The sequence below is a fragment of the Acomys russatus genome, chromosome 19, assembly GCF_903995435.1.
Source record: "Acomys russatus chromosome 19, mAcoRus1.1, whole genome shotgun sequence".
NCBI classification, from domain to species: domain Eukaryota; kingdom Metazoa; phylum Chordata; class Mammalia; order Rodentia; family Muridae; genus Acomys; species Acomys russatus.
In genome coordinates this window covers 19,482,252-19,500,080 of record NC_067155.1, presented here as the reverse complement: position 1 = coordinate 19,500,080, position 17,829 = coordinate 19,482,252, and the positions used below count along the sequence as shown (strand labels likewise).

The window sequence follows — 17,829 nt, the reverse complement described above, 5'->3', positions numbered from 1 at the left end:
TCAGGAATTTTCAACTCAGGGTGCCCAACTGTATAAGCAGCTCTCTCTCCCTCCTAAACCAGCTCTTACAAACTGTCAACTCACTCTCCCATCTTCCTAGTGTCACCCAGTCACCCTGGTCCCCTTTCTCAAACACCGCCCCCCCACATCCCCACTTCAGCCCCAAGTGCTGTTGGCTCTACCTCCAAATTATTTCCCTGATGTGCCTCATTTGCCACACCTGGCCACTCCCACCTGGATCATCACAGAGACTTGTTCCCCGGAATTTGTTCCCCAAAGGAAGTCTTAAAGACACACATGTACCCACACACAGGAAGTAGGCGGCATTGTCACCATGGGGGGGGGTAGCATCCGTTTCTGGCTGCTTCTCCCCTACCCCGTTTCCAGGCCGTGCCCTGAGCACACAGTCTTTGGCCGGATCACTTCAGGTCCCAGCCCAGCATGGCTCCTCCCGGTCACCTCCTGTTCCTGTTCCTGCTTCCAGGTGAAGCCCCAATGGTTAGAGGTTGAGGGGGACCAGAAAGGCTGCCTGCCATCTGAGGTCCTGGGTACAGAAGGGGCAAGCCTTTCTCCCTGACCTCTCCTGGACCCTTGGGGGTTGTGGGTGGGATTCCGGAGCTATGGGCTTTCCTCATCGCCCGAGTTACTTCTAGTTCCCTTTTTCTGGTCACTAGCTGTGTCCCTGGAAGCTCCTTTCCCATTTACCTCTCTTAGGTCTCAAGTGTCCCACCCACCCCGTGCCATGTTGGGGACACCCACCTCCCTAACCCCCATCCACCTTCTCCGTCTTTCCCACAGTGGCCACAAGTCAGACGCCTCCTGCAGGTGAGGAATGAACCAAGATTTTATTTTATTTTATTTTTTGACCTTGTAACTTCAGCAGCTGCCTCCAGCCCTGAAGTCTGGCCCGCAGCCCTGTCCTACAGCGGCTAATCCCAGCCCTTTCCAAGCAGGTCCCGTACTGACTCTTCACCGCCCAGTGGAATTGAGATGGGACTCTCTGTAACAATCCCCGGTGTGTCCAGGGCATAGCCCTTTTGGGTTCTGTGACACCCCTGCCTCTCTTAGCTTACCACCTCACACACACACACACACACACACACACACACACACACACACACACACACCCTCCCTATTTCACGTCCTAATCCCAAAGAATCTGGGATCTACCCTCCACTTCTCCCCGATCTTCAGGGAGGCGCCTGTGAACCAATCACAGCCGTTGGGAGTCAGAACCCTGTCGGCAGCTTGCTTGTCTGGGCTCTAACCCCTTAGGTTCCTGCACCGGATGTGGGCCTCTGTCCCTGCCGCTCCTGGCAGGCCTGGTGGCTGCAGATGCGGTCGTGTCGCTTCTGATTGTGGGAGTGGTGTTTGTGTGCATGCGCTCCCACAGCAGGCCTGCCCAAGGTGAGCTAACCGTGGAGGAGGGAGGGTAGCAGTCCCTAGGGAAGAGTCCCACAAAGGCGACCCCGGGGAAGCCCTGGAGGTGGTGGTTGGGAAATCCTGTGTTGTGTGTGTGTGGGGGGAGGTGTCTGGGGGAACCCCCCGAGGAAGCCCCTGCTGAAACAGGGGGTCTCCCAAGGAGGTGGAGTTGTGGGACAGAAAGGTGGTGGGTGGTCACGCTCTCTGCTCCTCCCGCCAGAAGACGGTAGAATCTACATCAACATGCCCGGCAGAGGCTGACCTCAGCAGCTCCCACCTTTGACCCTCTCATCCCGGATCGCTTTGGGGTGCCTGGGAACACACACTCCTTCGGAACTGGAATAAAGCGATACAAAATACCTCTAGTCTATTTTGTTTTGTTTGTTTGTTTGTTTTGTTTTTCGAGACAGGGTTTCTCTGTGTAGCCCTGGCTGTCCTCGACTCACTTTGTAGACCAGGCTGGCCTCGAACTCACAGTGATCCACCTGCCTCTGCCTCCCGAGTGCTGGGATTAAAGGCGTGCGCCTCCACCGCCAGGCAATGCCTCTAGTCTGTTCTTCCCTAAGTCTGACTTCCGCCCCTAGGATAGCTGTTTCCTGATTTAAGACCGTCCTTGGGGCCCCTCTGTTACCCAATGCCGCCACCAGGTCACGCATAGCTCAGTCACAGTTTTTGCTCCGCTTTTATTTGAGGGACAGAAATGGGGCGAGGTCGAACATCTCAGGCAGGGCACCCTGTGGGTCTGTGTTCCGGTGGGTGTCCTGATCCCAGGGAGGGCATGTTGAGCGGGTATCCGGAATGACTGGATCCAGGCATCAGGCTGCCGACGGATGGCCATAGTGTGGGCTCATCTGTAATACTGCCTCTGCGTGTTGAGGTCACTGTAGACTTCCGGCCGCTGACCCTGAAGCTCCTATTTAAAAAAAAATAAAAAAAAAGACAGAGGCCATCGTTGGAGCCTAACCTCAGGGCCTCTGCACACGCAACCCCCTCTGCCTGGAGCACCAAGCCATCTTCAACCACCTTCTCCCCTACTGAGTCTTAGACGTTTCTCAGTCCCCCCGTTTTCAGTTCTTCCCTACTCCACTGTTATTGTGTCGTCTCGCTTTTAGGACTCTTGATAATGTCTCCCCAAAGTGACTGTGCTAACTTGATTCAAATCAGCCTCCCCAATTAGGGTGCTATGGTGGCCCAGGTGGGTCTCAACCCAGCCACTGACAAAGCAGCACGGCCGCGGTGGTGACGCAGGCCTGTAATCCCAGCACTCGGGAGGCAGAGGCAGGCAGATCGCTGTGAGTTCGAGGCCAGCCTGGTCTACAGAGTGAGTCCAGGACAGCCAGGGATACACAGAGAGACCCTGTCTCGAAAAACAAAACAAAACAAAGTTCCTGGTTCTCAGGGACTGGACAGCCTGCTGGGTCCTCTGGACTTCAGACAGCCCAACTCAAGGCTGTTTGTTTTTTCAAGACGGGGTTTTCTCTGTGTAGCCCTGGCTGTCCTGGAGCTCGCTGTATAGACCAGGCTGGCCTGGTCAACACAGAGACCCACCTGCCTCTGCCTCCTGAGCGCTGGCATTAAAGATCTGCTACCGCCGCCCTGCACCAAGCTTGCAATTCTTTGCAAAGAAAGCTTCAGGCCAGCCTGGAGGTGAACGCGCAAAACTGGCTGCGGGCGGTGAGTTAGACTCCCAGAGAGTGAGTCACAGAGTGCATGGTGTGTGTGGCTGCAAGAGGCAGACTCACCCAAAGGACCAGAGACCAGCTCGGGTGTGTGTTTCCCTGGGGAAGGACTTTGGTGACCCTCACCCCATCCCAATAGTTAGGAAGGAGTCCTGAGGCTGGTGAGATGGCTCAGTGGGTCAAGCACTAGTTGCCAATCACACACACACGCACACGCACACGCACACACACACATATACCACGCACACCTGGACAAAAAAATAATAATAAATGCAATTTTAAAAATAAGATAAAGACTTGACGTCCTTCTATGGTTTGCCTACACACAGGCACCCGCACACACACATTCACACACTCACGCACACACGCATTCACACACTCGTGCGCACGATTAGAGTCTTGACAGGGAAGGATCAGACATGCCCAGTGGACATTGTGCTTTTTAGGAGTAAAGTGCAATGACAGTTGGCACTGTCTCTAGCTTACATATGTAGCTTTCACTCTTTTTAATTTGAATTAATTCTAGTTTTAAAAAAGTATTCATTGGATTCAACGCAGGGCCCCGTGCAAGCTAGACATGTACGGACTGGGCTGCATCACCCTCCCGTTCCAGTTTTAAAGTATTTTTCTTTTTTAGAGGCCAGGTTTCATCCGAGAGCCCTGGCTGGTCTGGAATTCTCTAGGGAAACCAGGGTGGCCTCGAACTCACAGAGATCCACCTGCCTCTGCTTCCCCCCAGTGCTAGCATTAAAGGTGTGCAGTGTCACCATGCCCAGCCCAGCACTGTATATATTTGACATTTACACCTCTGGAATCCTGACACAAGCACCCTAATTATCATTACTATTTTATTTTGGTGCTGAGTATTAAACAACGGCCTTGTGCAGGCTAGGCAAGTGTTGTACCACTGTGTGATACCCCTACCCTCACTTTTTTTAAAGACGTATTTATTTATTATATGTATTCATAATACATAATGCCCACAAGAGGGCGCCAGATCTCACTATAGGTGGTTGTGAGCCACCATGTGGTTGCTGGGAATTGAACTCAGGACCTCTGGAAGAGCAGCCAGTGCTCTTAACCTCTGAGCCATCGCTCCAGCCCACCCTCAGGGTCTCAGCCTGTAGCTTAGGCTACAAACTCACTAAGTAGCCCAGGCTAGCCTCAACCTTCCCAAATTCTGCCTCCCCGAGTGCCGAGATCACCCTGTGGTTTGTGTGTGTGTGCGCGCGTGCGTGTGTGCGTGTGACATGTGTGTGCACATATGTGTGTGTGCGCGCGCATGTGTGTGTGCATGTGCACATGTGTGCACCCGTATGTGTGTGCTTGTGCGTGTGCGCGTGTGTGTGTGTGTGTGCACGTGAGAGAGAGAGACGGAGACAGAGAGACAGAGAGGTGGGGGTGTAAGGCTCGGAGGGGGCAGGAGTGAAGGCGGAGAAGAATTTGGCATTCTTACCTGATAAGGTGACTCGGTCTCAGCAATGTGCTGTTTCCGGGTCCCTGTAGAGGGAAAAAGAGTGACATAGGGTATAAAGATGGACTAAGCTATGAACTGGGGCTATCCTATTGTTTTATTTATTTATCTTTTTTTATGTATTGGTTTTTGAGACAGGGTCTCTCTGTGTAGCCCTGGCTGTCCTGGACTCACTTTGTAGACCAGGCTGGCCTTGAACTCACAGCGACCCGCCTGCCTCTGTCTCCCTGAGTGCACACACACACACAAATATTTTTTTAAAAATAGACAAGGCTGGGGAGACAGCAGCCCCTCTGGCCTAGAGGTGTAACTCAGCTTGCAGAGAGTGCAAATGTGAGGCCCTCAGCATTAAGGGAAGAGACAAAAACACACAACAACAACAAACCAACCCTTCCATCCCCAGCCCTTTTGATATCTGTGACCTTGAGGTTTCCCCACGCCAACCTCCCACCAGACCAGATGCCCAGGCCAGCCCCCATCGGCCCCACTTACCATCTGCAGTCCCTTTACCTCGAGGGACCAGGCGACCCAGAGAGTACACAGCCAGGGCAATGAGCAATGTCAGAACCAAGTCGCCCAGCACAATTCCAGCCAGTACACCCGGGCTCACGGGAGAGCAGTTGCATTCTGGGAAAGTGTCACAGGAGGATGAGATTGGGAGTTGGGGGGGTGGGCATAGGTTAACAATCAGGGCCGAGTGTTAGCTGAGAGAGGGTTAGAAGGAAAAGGAGGGTGCCATGAGGTGGTCTTTGAGAAGGGAGAAAGACTGGGTGGGGGGATGGGGGTGTCATGGCTTACCACTCTGGGCCTGGACGGGACTTAATCCTAAAGAGGAAAAAATGAGGTGAACTGAGAGGCACGGAGACAAGAAAATCAAAGGTTGAGGTTATCCTCAGCTAGGTCGCAAATTTGAAGCTAGCCTGGGCTACATGCGATTCTGTGTTCAAAAGAAAGGTGTAAACCGAGGCACAGATGCAGTAGACACAGGAGCCGGAGAAGGCAGGAAAGTGGGGCCACTCACAGCACCCAGGGGGCTGGTGCAGAGGAGGAGACTGGCCAGTGTCAGCCTGTGTAGCTTAGGTGCCCCTCCTAAGGACTCTGCCAAGCGCCTCCAGCGCACGGAGAGACCCGCACAGGCTCTAGAGGAAACTCCTTCCGTCCAGCCTTCCCCTCTACCCGGTCTGGCCCTTCCTGCCCAGTCAGAGCTGAAGATGCGGGTGGCAGCCACCTAAGTCCCCCCAACTCACCTCCGACAGTTAGGACCACGGGAAGAAACAGAAGGTGCCAGGAAGGCTCCAAGGCCTCCATGGTAACCAGATGTGCACCGGACAGCAAGGTCCAGGGACTGGTGGGACACGGTGTGTGACGTCCGAGCAAGTGAAGGAGGAAGTCTAATTGTGGGTGGTGGCAGCAGGGGGAGGGGACAGCAGCGGGGAGGAGGGACACGCAGACTTGACACCAGAAAGAACACGGCCCAGCAGCTGTGCCACAGACTTTATTGGGTTGAACAAGAAGAGCAAGGGTTGCTTTTTTTTGTTTTGTTTTGTTGAGACAGGGTCTCTCTGTGTAGCCCTGGCTGTCCTGGACTCTCTTTGTAGACCAGGCTGGCCTCGAACTCACAGTGACCCGCCTGCCTCTGCCTCCCCGAGTGCTGGGATTAAAGGCGTGTGCCACCACTGCCCCGGCTCCTCATGGCAGTTCTTAAATCATTTCCAGATAGAAGGCAGATATTGTAACAGGAGGTACAGTGGGCGGCAACCATTGAAATCAGCTCAGCCTCTTCTTGGCTGAGCAACCTTGAACAAGACACTTAACCTCTCTGGGCCTCGATTTCTTCATCCCCAGAACTGAGAGTAAAACCGTGCTTTCTTTGCAGCGTTCTGGGGGTCTCAACCAATTGGCGGTCCTAGAACAGGACCCTGTAAGCCGTCAGCTACAGCTGTTATTTAATATTCACATTCTTGTCATGGTCACAGGCTATTAAGAGAGCGCCATCGGGAGCCGGGCAGTGGTGGTGCACGCCTTTGACCCCAGCACTTGGGAGGCAGAGGCAGGTGGATCGCTGTGAGTTCGAGGCCAGCCTGGTCTACAAAGTGAGTCCAGGACAAGCCAAGGCTACATAGAGAAACCCTGTCTCAGAAAAGGGAGAGACAGAGAGAGAGGAGAGAGAGAGAGAGAGAGAGAGAGAGAGAGAGAGAGAGAGAGAGAGAGAGAAAGCCATCAACACAAGCACTCATGACCATACTCCCAAGTGTAAAGTCTCTTAGTCCCCACAGTATTCACCTGAGGTAAACGCCTTCCACCCATTTTATCAAGAGGTAAAGGCACTTGTCCTCAACTGCACAGCAAAGAAAGACAGACAGGACCCAGCACCTAAAGATGGCCACTTCACTATGAGAGAGAGGGAGAGAGAGAGAGAGAGAGAGAGAGAGAGAGAGAGAGAGAGAGAGAGAGAATTAGAGACACAGAGAAAAGAAAACTGCAAAGCCAAGAGGGTGAGAATTCTTAACACAGATGTGCTTGCCACAAAGACAGAATTAGGGCTTGAGGTGAGGCAGGTGGTGGCCATGTGGAGACTGCCGGGCCTGGCTGAGCTGTCCTGGTGAGTGGGGAAGCAGCTGGGAGCTGGAGCAGAGGGGAGCTGGTGGGGGAGGAGGCTGTTTTAGGCGCCCAACCCTCCATGGAAGTCAAGAAGGAGGAAGCTGAGGTTGGAGCCAGATGCAGGAAGCCCTTCCCCGTCCATGTGTTATACCCTGGGTGCAGGAGAGAAAGGGGAAGCTGGCCGCTGCCACTGTCTGTGGGTGGAGGGCCACTCTAGGATTGGGAGGAGCGTCTCCGAGAATCATGGCCACTACTGGCCAGGCCCGGTTTGTGGCTCGTTCCTAAAGAATACAAAAGCTTATTTCTGTCCCAGGACTCAGGAGGCAGAGGCAGGAGGATCGCTGTGAGTACGAGGCCAGCCTGGTCTACAAAGCGAGTCCAGGACAGCCAGGGCTACACAGAGAGACCTTGTCTCAAAAAAAAAAAAAGCCTAGCGCTGGGGGCCATGTGGGGGTGGGGGGGGGGGGCTGGGGGGGGGGGGCGGAGGTGACTCTATGGGCGCAATGAGCCTCTTAATACAAAAGGACAATTAGAGATCTGAATATGGGCAGAGAGGACCTGGCCATGCTGGGGACCAAGGCTCCCCCTGCGTATGAGCAGAAGTGTGGTACGGGGACCTGAAACAAAGAAGGCTACAAGGAGCCGGGCAGTGGTGGCACACGCCTTTAATCCCAGCACTTGGGAGGCAGAGGCAGGTGGATCGCTGTGAGTTCGAGGCCGGCCTGGTCTACTAAGCAGAGTCTAAGACAGCCAAGGCTACACAGGGAGACCCTGTCTCGGAAAAAAAGAAAAAAAGAAGGGTATGAGACCATTTTCTCCAGAAGACATAGTGAGAATCATTAGAACTGTGTGCCCAGTGCATTGTGGGTACTCACAACATGTTAACTACTCTCCTGGGTGATGTTAGCATGTCCAGTGGTGAGCTACAGTGCCCCCCCCCATTCCTCAGCTTCCATGTGTAAGCCCTCTGACCCCTCCTCCAACCCAGCTGTGCCTGTCCTGTCCCCCAGAATGCATGCAACAGAACAGCCAAGATAACCAGGGCACCACCCGAGTCAGAGCTACTGTAGCCATGGCCTTCGGTTGGGGATCTGGTGTCTTCTTTGGTTGCTAAGATATGGGACGTTCTGGGGGTCCCAAGGGAGAGGCGTTGCTGGGTGTTCCTGGGCTGTGAGCTAAGGACAGGCTGAGTCTGAGTATGCGCATTGCCTCAGGGTGTGTGGCCAGAGGACACATTCCGCTTTTATTCTTCAGCTTGTCTTTTACTGGTCTGAAAAACTTCAAGTAGGCCAAGCTGGACCTCCCCCCTTCCCCTCCCCACTTGCTCACCCCCACCCTTTCCACCCCCACCCCCCACCCCGGGGTCAAGGAATCCTCCCATCACCTTCTCCCTGGCTATGAGATTACAAACACAACAGAAGCCACAATGCCCAGGCCTAGAGATCAAACTCGAGTCCTCCAGCACTTCACCAACTGAGCCACCTTCCCAGATCCAAGGACAGGATGTTTAATGACCAAAAGATCATCCATCCACCATCCACCCATCTCTCCATCCACCCACCCACCCACCCATCCATCCACCCATCTCTCCATCCACCCACCCACCCACCCATCCATCCACCCATCTCTCCATCCCCCACCCACCCACCATCCATCCACCCATCTCTCCATCCACCCACCCACCCACCCATCCATCCACCCATCTCTCCATCCACCCACCCACCCACCCATCCATCCACCCATCTCTCCATCCATCCACCCATCCACCCATCCACCCATCCATCCATCCATCCACCCATCCACCCATCCACCCACCCACCCATCCACCCATCCATCCACCCATCCACCCATCCATGTACCTTTTCTTTTTTTCAGATTTGTTTTATTTCTCTGTGTATGCATGAGTGCCTAAGCGTGTGTATGTACAATGCATGCCTGCTGCCCTCAGAGGCAGATCAGGCCATCAGATCTCCTGGAACTAGAATTACAGGCAGTTGTGAGCCGCCACTTGGGACCAGGGCACCAAATGAGGCATAACCACTGAGCCATCTCTATAGCTTGACCGCCTTTCATCCTTCCCCTTCCTTCCTCCCTCCCTCCCTCCCTCTCTTCCTTCCTCCCTCCCTCCCTCCTTCCCTCCCTTCCTCCCTCCCTCCTTCCCTCCCTTCCTTCCTCCCTCCCTCCCTTCCTCCCTCCCTCCCTTCCTTCTTTCCTTCTTCCCTTCCTTCCTTCCTTTCCTTCTTTCTGAGACATAGCTATGCCATGTAGCTCAGGATGGCCCAGGACTCTGTAGCTCAGCTGGCTTGAGGCCACAGTGCTCATGTCTTTTTTTTTTTTTTTTTTTTGTTTTTCGAAACAGGGTCTCCCTGTGTTAGCCTTGGCTGTCCTGGACTCACTCTGTAGACCAGGCTGGCCTCGAACTCACAGCGATCCGCCTGCCTCTGCCTCCCCAGTGCTGGGATTAAAGGCGTGCGCCACCACGCCCGGCTCAGTGCTCATGTCTTAACCTCCCTTGTGCTAGTGTTAAAAGCCATGAACCACCACGACCAGCTCAGAAGCGACGTGTTGCAACATTTCTACAACTCACATACCTGCGCGGGCGCGAGCCACAGAAAACAGACACGCAGTGGTGTCTGGTCAGATAGTGGTCAGTTTCTGTCCAGCTGAAGAAGGGAGCGGCAGTGAGTGAATTCTGGTGGGCTGTGCTCTGCAGTGCCGCCCGGCTGCAGGAAGTTGGCCTGAGGTTTGTAAAATAACCAGCCTCTCCAGACGGCAGGCCGAGAGAGTGGCAGTCCTGTGAAGCTTTGAAAAACAAATAGGCCAATAGGTGTAGTTCAGCGGCAGAGTGCTCAGTAACCAAGGCCCAGGATTCTGTCTCTAGCACTGAAGAAAAACAAAACAAACAAACGAAATAACTTTCTTTTTCATATATTCCAGGTTGGCCTTGAACTCATGTAGCCAAGGAAGATTTTGAACTTTCTAATCCCTTTTTCCCCCCTCCCAAGACAGGGTCTCTCTGTGTAGCCTTGGCTGTCCTGGACTCACTTTGTAGCCCAGGCTGGCCTCGAACTCAGAGATCTGCCTGCCTCTGCTGGGATTAAAGGCGTGTGCCACCACCACCACCACCACCACAGCCCAGTTTGGCTCTGAACTGTCTAACCCTTGCTGAGCTTGTAGCGTGAGCTACTTGGGTTTTTTGTTTGTAGCGTGAGCTACTTGGGTTTTTTGTTTGGTTGGTTGGTTGGTTTGGTTTGTTTTTCTTTTGAGTCAGTGTTTCAACCTACATAGCCCAAGATTACCTCAAACTCAACATGATCGCCCCCCCCCCAGCTCCCCAAGTGCCAAGATCCCAGGAGGAAAGCCCGCCTTCATCCCTTCATCCTAGTGAGCAAGAGTTTACTACGCAAATGGGGGGGGGGGGGTCACTAATGGCCAATGAGCAGGAGCGGAATATTAATGTCATTTGTTACCAGGGAAATACAAGTGAGAGCGCAGCAAGACACCACCGCACCCCCACACTGGAATGGCTGACCAGAGGCATCTAGCTGGAAGTCTCACTCTGGCAGGACACAGAAAGAAAGCTAACGCTCCAGGAAATGGCTTGGGAGGTTTTTTTTTTTAATAACGTTATTCCCTCCCCCCAGTGACCCCAAAACCCGGGACTGTTGTTTACCCAGGAGAAATACAATCACAAAGTCACAGGAAGGTGCGGTAGAGTCTAGTGGGCGCCATGGCAAACACCTGTAATCTGCGCACCTGCGAGGCAGAAACAGCAGCATTTGAGTTTGACCCCATAGTGTGAGTCGCATCCGGAGACTTTGCCTCAAAGTGAAACGGAAACTATAAACATCAAAGACACCGGTAAAGAGGTGTCCTGGGCTCAGAATGTAGTTTACTTGGTTAAACAGTGGCGCACACCTTTAATCCCAGCACTCGGGAGGCAGAGGCAGGCAGATCTCTGTGAGTTCGAGGCCAGCCTGGTCTACAGAGTCCAGGACAGCCAAGGCTACACAGAGAAAACCTGTCTCGAAAAACAAACAACCAACCAAACAAACAAACGATTACCAAGCCTTGCATCTGAGCCCAGCACCGGGTGAGGTGCCGAGAGCCTCAGGAAACAAAGGCAAGGGAATCAGGAATTCAAGCTCGCCCTCAGCTACCTTGCAAATTTTAGGCCAGCCATGAGATCCTGTCTCAAAGCCAACAAGAGCAGACCACTAGCCCATAAATCTTGCCTCGGCGTTGGTTAAAGGCTCATACTGTTACTGCCGAGAAGTCGGGCTTTGCCCCTTGTCCCTACATCAGACAGCTCACAGCTGCCGGCAACGCCAGCCGCAGGGGATCCAGCGTCCTCTTCTGGCCTCCGTGAGCGCCTCTACTCACATGCGATGCACACAGATGCACATACAGATATGTAATTAGCACATAAAAATAAACCTTTAAAAAAGAAAACAAAATATCTTGTCAGAGAAGGAGAAACCATAAAAAGGAGAGGGAATGCCAAAAAAAAAAAAAAAAAAAAAGCAATTCTGGAAACAAAAAGTACATTAACCGAAATTAAAATTCAATGCATACATTTAACAGAAATGAAAGCTCTTTAAAAAAAAAAAAAAAAAAAAAAAAAAAAAAAAAAAAAAGGCTAGTCTAAAATTCAGTAGGGATAAAAATATGGAAACTACATTGAATAAAAGAGCATGTCTAATTTGTTTCACCACAGCCTCCGAAGAAGGGAGTACCTGTAATACCCAAATACATCATAATGAAGTTAGCAAGACTGTAGCCGGTTGTGGTGGTGCACGCCGGTAGGATTTGCTGAAGGAGGCAGAGGCAGGAGGATCACGAGTTTGAGGCCAGCCTGGGCTACAAAGCGAGTCCAGGACAGCCAAGGCTACACAGAGAGACCCTGTCTCCAAAAAACAAAACAAAAAAAGCAAAAACAAACAAAACAAAACAAAGAAACAAAAAGCCCCATAGCTGTCTAGCACGCACCTTGATGGTCCACTTAGCAAAACAGCAACAGCGCCTCACTTACTACAGCCTATGGCCTCTCCTGATTTTGAGCAGGTTTTATAGTGTGAATTCCCACCTGTGGAGTCAGAAAGAGGCTGCTTTCTCACCTGACAGCTACCACTGCTGCAGCCGTTGCCCCTGGGCACTTCCTGTCCGGCAGGTCTACGGTGCAGCATGTTGGGGTCACAGCTGAGTGAGGCCGCTGATGTCTCCTCCGCTCCAATGTATCACCCACTTTCTGGTGCTACGAAAGCAGCCCAGCAGCGCGTGCTTCAGACTCAGTCGGTGTGGTGTCTTCAGCAACAGCGTCTTAACCACACAGTTCTGGTGGTCACCTGGGGGCAATGGCAGCACCCTGCATTGTTTTGGGGGGTGGGGGAACTCAGGGCCCTCCATGGTGAAGAACTCACGGAGGGTAGCCCACACCTGGCACTGCAGCCTTACAGTCTTGTTTTTTGTTTTTGTTTTTCGAGACAAGGTTTCTCTGTGTAGCCCTGGCTGTCCCGGACTCACTTTGTAGACCAGGCTGGTCCCGAACTCACAGCGATCCGCCTGCCTCTGCCTCCTGAGTGCTGAGATTAAAGGCGTGTGCCACCACCGCCCGGTTGAAGGTCCTTCTTGCCACACAAGTGGGTTCGAGTCCACCCTGGATACTTGAGGCTTCAAAAGCAACCGTCTCGGCACAGCGAGGACAGGCGCGAACCTCCTGCTTCGATGGCCAGCGCCCCGAGAACCGTGGCTTACACTGCCATGCAAATACAGAAGTGTTTTTCAGCTCAGTTCCAGCCCTTCCTTGTCTTCTGAGAACTGGAATGAGAGAGAGAGAGAGAGAGAGAGGTCTGCTGTGCCTGCTGACTTCAGCCTGAACACTCTGAGGTGGCCATAAAGTAAGAGGGTTAAAAAAACAAAAAACAAAAAAAAACAAAAAAAAACAAGGGCTGGAGAGACGGCTCAGCAGCTGAAGGCACTGGCTGCTCTCACGGAAGAACCAGGTTCGATTCCTGGCACCCACATGGAGGCTCACAAATTCAGTCCCAGGGAATCCTCCTGCCTTCTGGCTCCCATAGGCATGCATGTGGTGCATAAACAGACATGCAGGCAAAACACACACATACACACGCACGCACACACACACACACACACACACAGACACCCAAACCGGAAAACAGGTGAAAGTCCGTCAGCATCATTTTTTGGAGACCAGAGTCTCTGTCAGACGGGTCTGAGTCAGAGGAGAATTTACAAGAGCCGGTAAAACTACTTAAAAATCTGTCACAGAATTTACGTAGTTAGTGGATGTCAAAAATCAATACACAAGATCAATTTTATTGCTGCGTACTGGCCACAAACCAAACAAAAGCAGGGGAAGAAAAAAAATCTGTATGTTCATAAATGGTCAAACAACTAGTTATAAATCTCATAAACTAGATGAAAAGCCTGTACAAAGGAACTTTATTAAAAAGGACTTTTTTAAAATTAAAAAACCTAAATAAACAGTGTGATATATCATTATTGGGCTGATGTCCGTTTCAATCTAGGTATTTGGTGTCTTTTATAATCCAAATGAAAAGCTTCTGTTTTTGTTTTTTTCCTTCTTCTCTCTTAGGAACCTGTGTCTCACACAGGGCTGTAGAGTCAAGTACAACAATGATGCTTCAAAGAAAGAACAAGGCAGGAGCCTCATACTCTGTGATATCAAGACCATTTGGGAGGCTGAGGAAATTGTTGCATGGACCAGACCGTGGCAGGCAAGCATGGGGACCTGAGTTCAAATCCCCCAACACAGCCGGGCGGCGGTGGCCCACGTCTTTGATCCCAGCACTTGGGAGGCAGAGGCAGGCAGATCACTGGGAGTTCGAAGCCAGCCTGGTCTACAAAGTGAGTCCAGGACAGCCAAGGCTACACAAAGAGACCCTGTCTGGGGGAAGAAAAAACTGTATTAACCAGGAAGTACAGCTTTCTCTCTTTTGACCAATCACCCCCTCCCTCTTCCCCCTCCCCCTTCTCCCTCCCCCTCCCCTCCCCTTCCCCCTCCCCCTCCCCTTCCCCCTCCCCTTCCCCCTCCCCCTGTCCCTCCCTTTCCCCTCCCCCTCCCCCTCCCCTCCTCCTCCTCCCCCCCTCCCCATTTCCCTTCCCCTCTTCCTTTCCCTTCCCCCCTTCCCCCTCCCGCCTTCCCCCTCCCCTTGTCCCTCCCCCTTCCCCCACCCCCACCCCCATGAGCTGACTTCCCTGATATACATTAGTTCTGTGTCCTGAAAAGCAACCAGAGAAGCAACCTTCAGTCCTTGGGGGCAGAATAAATTAAGCCTGAGATTTCATTTCTCAGCTCATCTGCGTTCAGAAACGCAGCGGACTGAATTGAACCTTAATTGTCTCTTTCAGCTTCCTACAGCCTGGAAATAGACTCGGTGAGAGCCATAATACGCGGGGTCAGCCTGGGCCCTTGCCTAGGGGTGGCGAGGCCCAGAGAGAGAAGCAGAGCACGTCACAGACCCCTGCGGGGCTCCGGTCTGATGCCTCAACTGTCCTGCATCTGTTGCTTGCCTGTGTGGGGCCCCCCACATAGAGCCCCCAGGAGATGCCTGGAAACTGGAATATGTGTATATAGATGTACGTACATATATGTGTGTGTTTTTACGTATATGTGTGTGTGTGCATATACATATATATATATATATATATATATATATATATATTTTTTTTTTTTTTTTTTTTTTTTTTTTTTTTTTTTTGGTTTGTTTTGGTTTGGTTTTTTCGAGACAGGGTTTCTCTGTGCAAACTTGGCTGTCCTGGACTCCCTTTGTAGACCAGGCTGGCCTTGAACTCACAGCGATCCACCTGCCTCTGCCTCCCGAGTCCTGAGATTAAAGGCGTGTGCCACCACCGCACGGCTCCATTTGCCCATTTTTATTTTGGGTTAGGTTGTTTTTTTTTTAAGATTATTTTCACATCAATTTATTAGTATCTTTATTGCATTTAAGATGCAAACTATTTTGGGGGGGGGTTTGGTTTTTTGAGGCAAGGTTTCTCTGTGTGGCCTTGGCTGGTCCTAGACTCACTTTGTAGACCAGGCTGGCCTCGAACTCACAGAGATCCGCCTGCCTCTGCCTCCCGAGTGCTGGGATTAAAGGCGTGCACCACCATGCCCAGCTAAGATGCAAACTATTTTTTTCCTATCTTGTTGCAAATCTTTTTTCTTCTATTGTTCATTAGCTTTATCTTGTTAAGCATGTTCTTTTTGGGTATTTGGAACAGTCAACTGTTTACACAGTCCGATGCATCTGCCTTCTCCTTAGCGATTTCTTCTCCTACTTTTAAGTACAGAAAGTCTTTCCGTACCCAGGGGTTATTAAATATTTATTTCCTCTTCAGCACTTTTATTGTGTTATGCTCTACCCACATTTTACCCAAGTCCATCTGGAATTTATTTTCATTTATCATGTTAAGATGAAACTCCAAATTGATATTGCCCTCCCAAATGGCACAGACATAAATCCAGCTGGCGTGACTTTTCGCTCTGTTCTGCACCATATTACCAAGAATGGCTATTATAACACTAAAAGTGCACTCTAAATTATATGAGCTCCAGCTTGTTTTGGATGAGGTTTTTTTTTTTTTTCTTTTCCCCGTTTCTCTGTGTAGTCCTGGCTGTCCTGGACTCACTCTGTAGACCAGGCTGGCCTCGAACTCAGAGAGATCCTCCTGCCTCTGCCTCTCAAGTGCTGGGATTAAAGGCATGCGCCCACCACCTGGCCATAAAATTTATGTGTTTTTATGGTTTGTGTACGAGTGTTTGCCTGCATGTATATCTGTGCACTAGGTGTGTGCAGTGCCCAAAGAGGTCAGGAGAGGGCATCAGATCCCTGGAACTGGAATTAGACAAACTGTGAGCAGCCATGTGGGTGCTGGGAACTGGACCTGGGTCCCCTCCAGGAGCAAATAGTGACCTGAACCCATTAGCCATCTCTCCAGCCCCTCCATAAAGTCTTGGTGTGCTGCCTGTGTTTGTCTCAAACTCCTGGTCTCGAGCAACCTTCCTGTCTCAGCCTCTTGAGTAAATGGAGCTACAAATGCTGTCTTGTTGATTTGACTCCCTCATCAGCTGTGTGTGTACGCACAGCAGCGGGGCAGGGCGGCCCGCGGGACCCACGTAAACATCTGGTTAAGGAGTGAGTGAGCGGCAGGGCGTGGTGGCGCACACCTTCCATCCCAGCACTGGGGAGGCAGAGGCAGGAGGATTGCTGTGAGTTCGAGGCCAGCCTAGTGTACAGAGTGAGTCCAGGACAGAGAAACCCCGTCTCAAAAAAACCAAAAAAAAAAAAAAAAAAAAAAAAGAACGCGTGAGCAGATGTGTTGGGACGATGTATTTTGATGCTCAGGCAGACGCTTGCTGCCTCTGTGACCCACCTTTTGATGAATAAAAAGCCATCCCAGGTGGGCAGGGCAGAGGAGATAGAGGTGTGGCTAAGGTGAGAGAGAGAGAGAGGAATTCTGGGAAGAAGGAAAGGAAGACCTGAGGGTCCCGAAAGGAGAAGAGAGGAAGGCCACCACGGCTTAGATGGAAGAAGAGAAACACGTGACAGGCATGGATGGAGATTTGACCCAGATGAAGAACATTAACAAGTATTTGGGACTATGGATGGGAGGGAGCGTGACAGAAGTTATTGGAAGCAGGTGGCATGGCGTTGGAGCAGGCATCCCATCCCTGCCCCACTGCGGGAGGTAGTTCAGAGGATTAATGTCCACCGTGCCCCAGGTTAGCCGAGGCTATTTTAGAATATGTCAAGTGTCTGTGTCTTGATTGTTAGCCGGGCGTACTGAAGTTATAATAACACAGGTGATGAGAAACCACATAGATGTATAGGTAAAAACACTGGGTAGAACCAGCAAACAGATGAAAAACCGTAGCTTCCTAGCCCTGATGTGGGGGATGATCGTGTTAGGGAAGACAGGCTCCTCTGTGAAGCTCTCAGGCGAACACGAAACAGTTTACCCACCCTGTGTTAAGTGGCCTTTGACCCATTCCAAAAATGCTCAAATCCAAGCAACTTAAACGGCATCTGTAGGCCGGGGTATGTGACATGGCTCAGTAGGTTAAGTCATTTGCCCCAAAATTTAAATATATATATTCTACAAAGCAAGTCCAGGACAGCCAAGGCTACACAGAGAAACCTTGTCTTGGAAAAAAAAAAAAAAAGAGTAGGCTAGAGGCTGGAGAGATGACTCAGTGGTTAAGAGAACTTAACCACTCATTCGGGGGACCAGGGTTTGGTTTCCAGAACCCACACATTGGCTCACAAGCCCAAGGGGTTAGACGCCCTCTTCTGGCCGCTGCGGCTACTGCATGCACGCCACCTTGCAGGCAAACCGCTCTTGCACGTGCACGAAAAATAAAAATAAATAAGATCTTTTAAAGATGAAATTAAAACTTAAAAATTTTTATTTTATTTTATTTTATTTGGTTTTTTTTTTTTTTTTTTTTTTTTGAGACAATTTCTCTGTGTAGCCTTGGCTGTCCTGGACTCATTTTGTAGACCAGGCTGGCCTCGAACTCACAGCAATCCACCTGCCTCTGCCTCCCGAGTGCTGGGATTAAAGGCGTGTGCGCCATCACTGCCCGGCTAAAACTTTTTTTTTTTTTCA

At 51.3% G+C, this 17,829-nt stretch overlaps 1 protein-coding gene and 1 long non-coding RNA gene across 2 annotated transcripts; one reads left to right on the top strand and one right to left on the bottom strand.

Moving 5' to 3' along the window:
- The first annotated feature begins 429 nt into the window (after positions 1-429).
- LOC127203901 (uncharacterized) lies at positions 430-1,419 on the top strand. The gene is made up of 3 exons (XR_007832389.1): positions 430-484; positions 799-825; positions 1,276-1,419. It is a non-coding gene; the product is annotated as an uncharacterized LOC127203901 (long non-coding RNA).
- A 757-nt stretch (positions 1,420-2,176) lies between these two features.
- On the bottom strand, positions 2,177-5,986 carry Tyrobp (transmembrane immune signaling adaptor TYROBP). The gene is made up of 5 exons (XM_051162761.1): positions 5,823-5,986; positions 5,374-5,400; positions 5,068-5,202; positions 4,558-4,601; positions 2,177-2,335 (listed from the first exon to the last, which is right to left on the bottom strand). The coding sequence occupies exons 1-5, from the start codon at positions 5,881-5,883 to the stop codon at positions 2,270-2,272; spliced, it is 333 nt and encodes a 110-aa protein (XP_051018718.1). The 5' UTR covers positions 5,884-5,986; the 3' UTR covers positions 2,177-2,269.
- Between the last annotated feature and the right edge of the window lie 11,843 nt (positions 5,987-17,829).

Coding starts and splice junctions, on each gene's coding strand:
- Tyrobp (XM_051162761.1), bottom strand. CDS start 5,883: ATGGAGGCCTTGGAGCCTTCCTGGCACCTTCTGTTTCTTCCCGTGGTC. Junction 5,203..5,373: donor TCCCGTCCAGGCCCAGAGTG/GTAAGCCATGAC, acceptor ACACTTTCCCAG/AATGCAACTGCTCTCCCGTG. Junction 4,602..5,067: donor AGGTAAAGGGACTGCAGATG/GTAAGTGGGGCC, acceptor TTCCCTCTACAG/GGACCCGGAAACAGCACATT.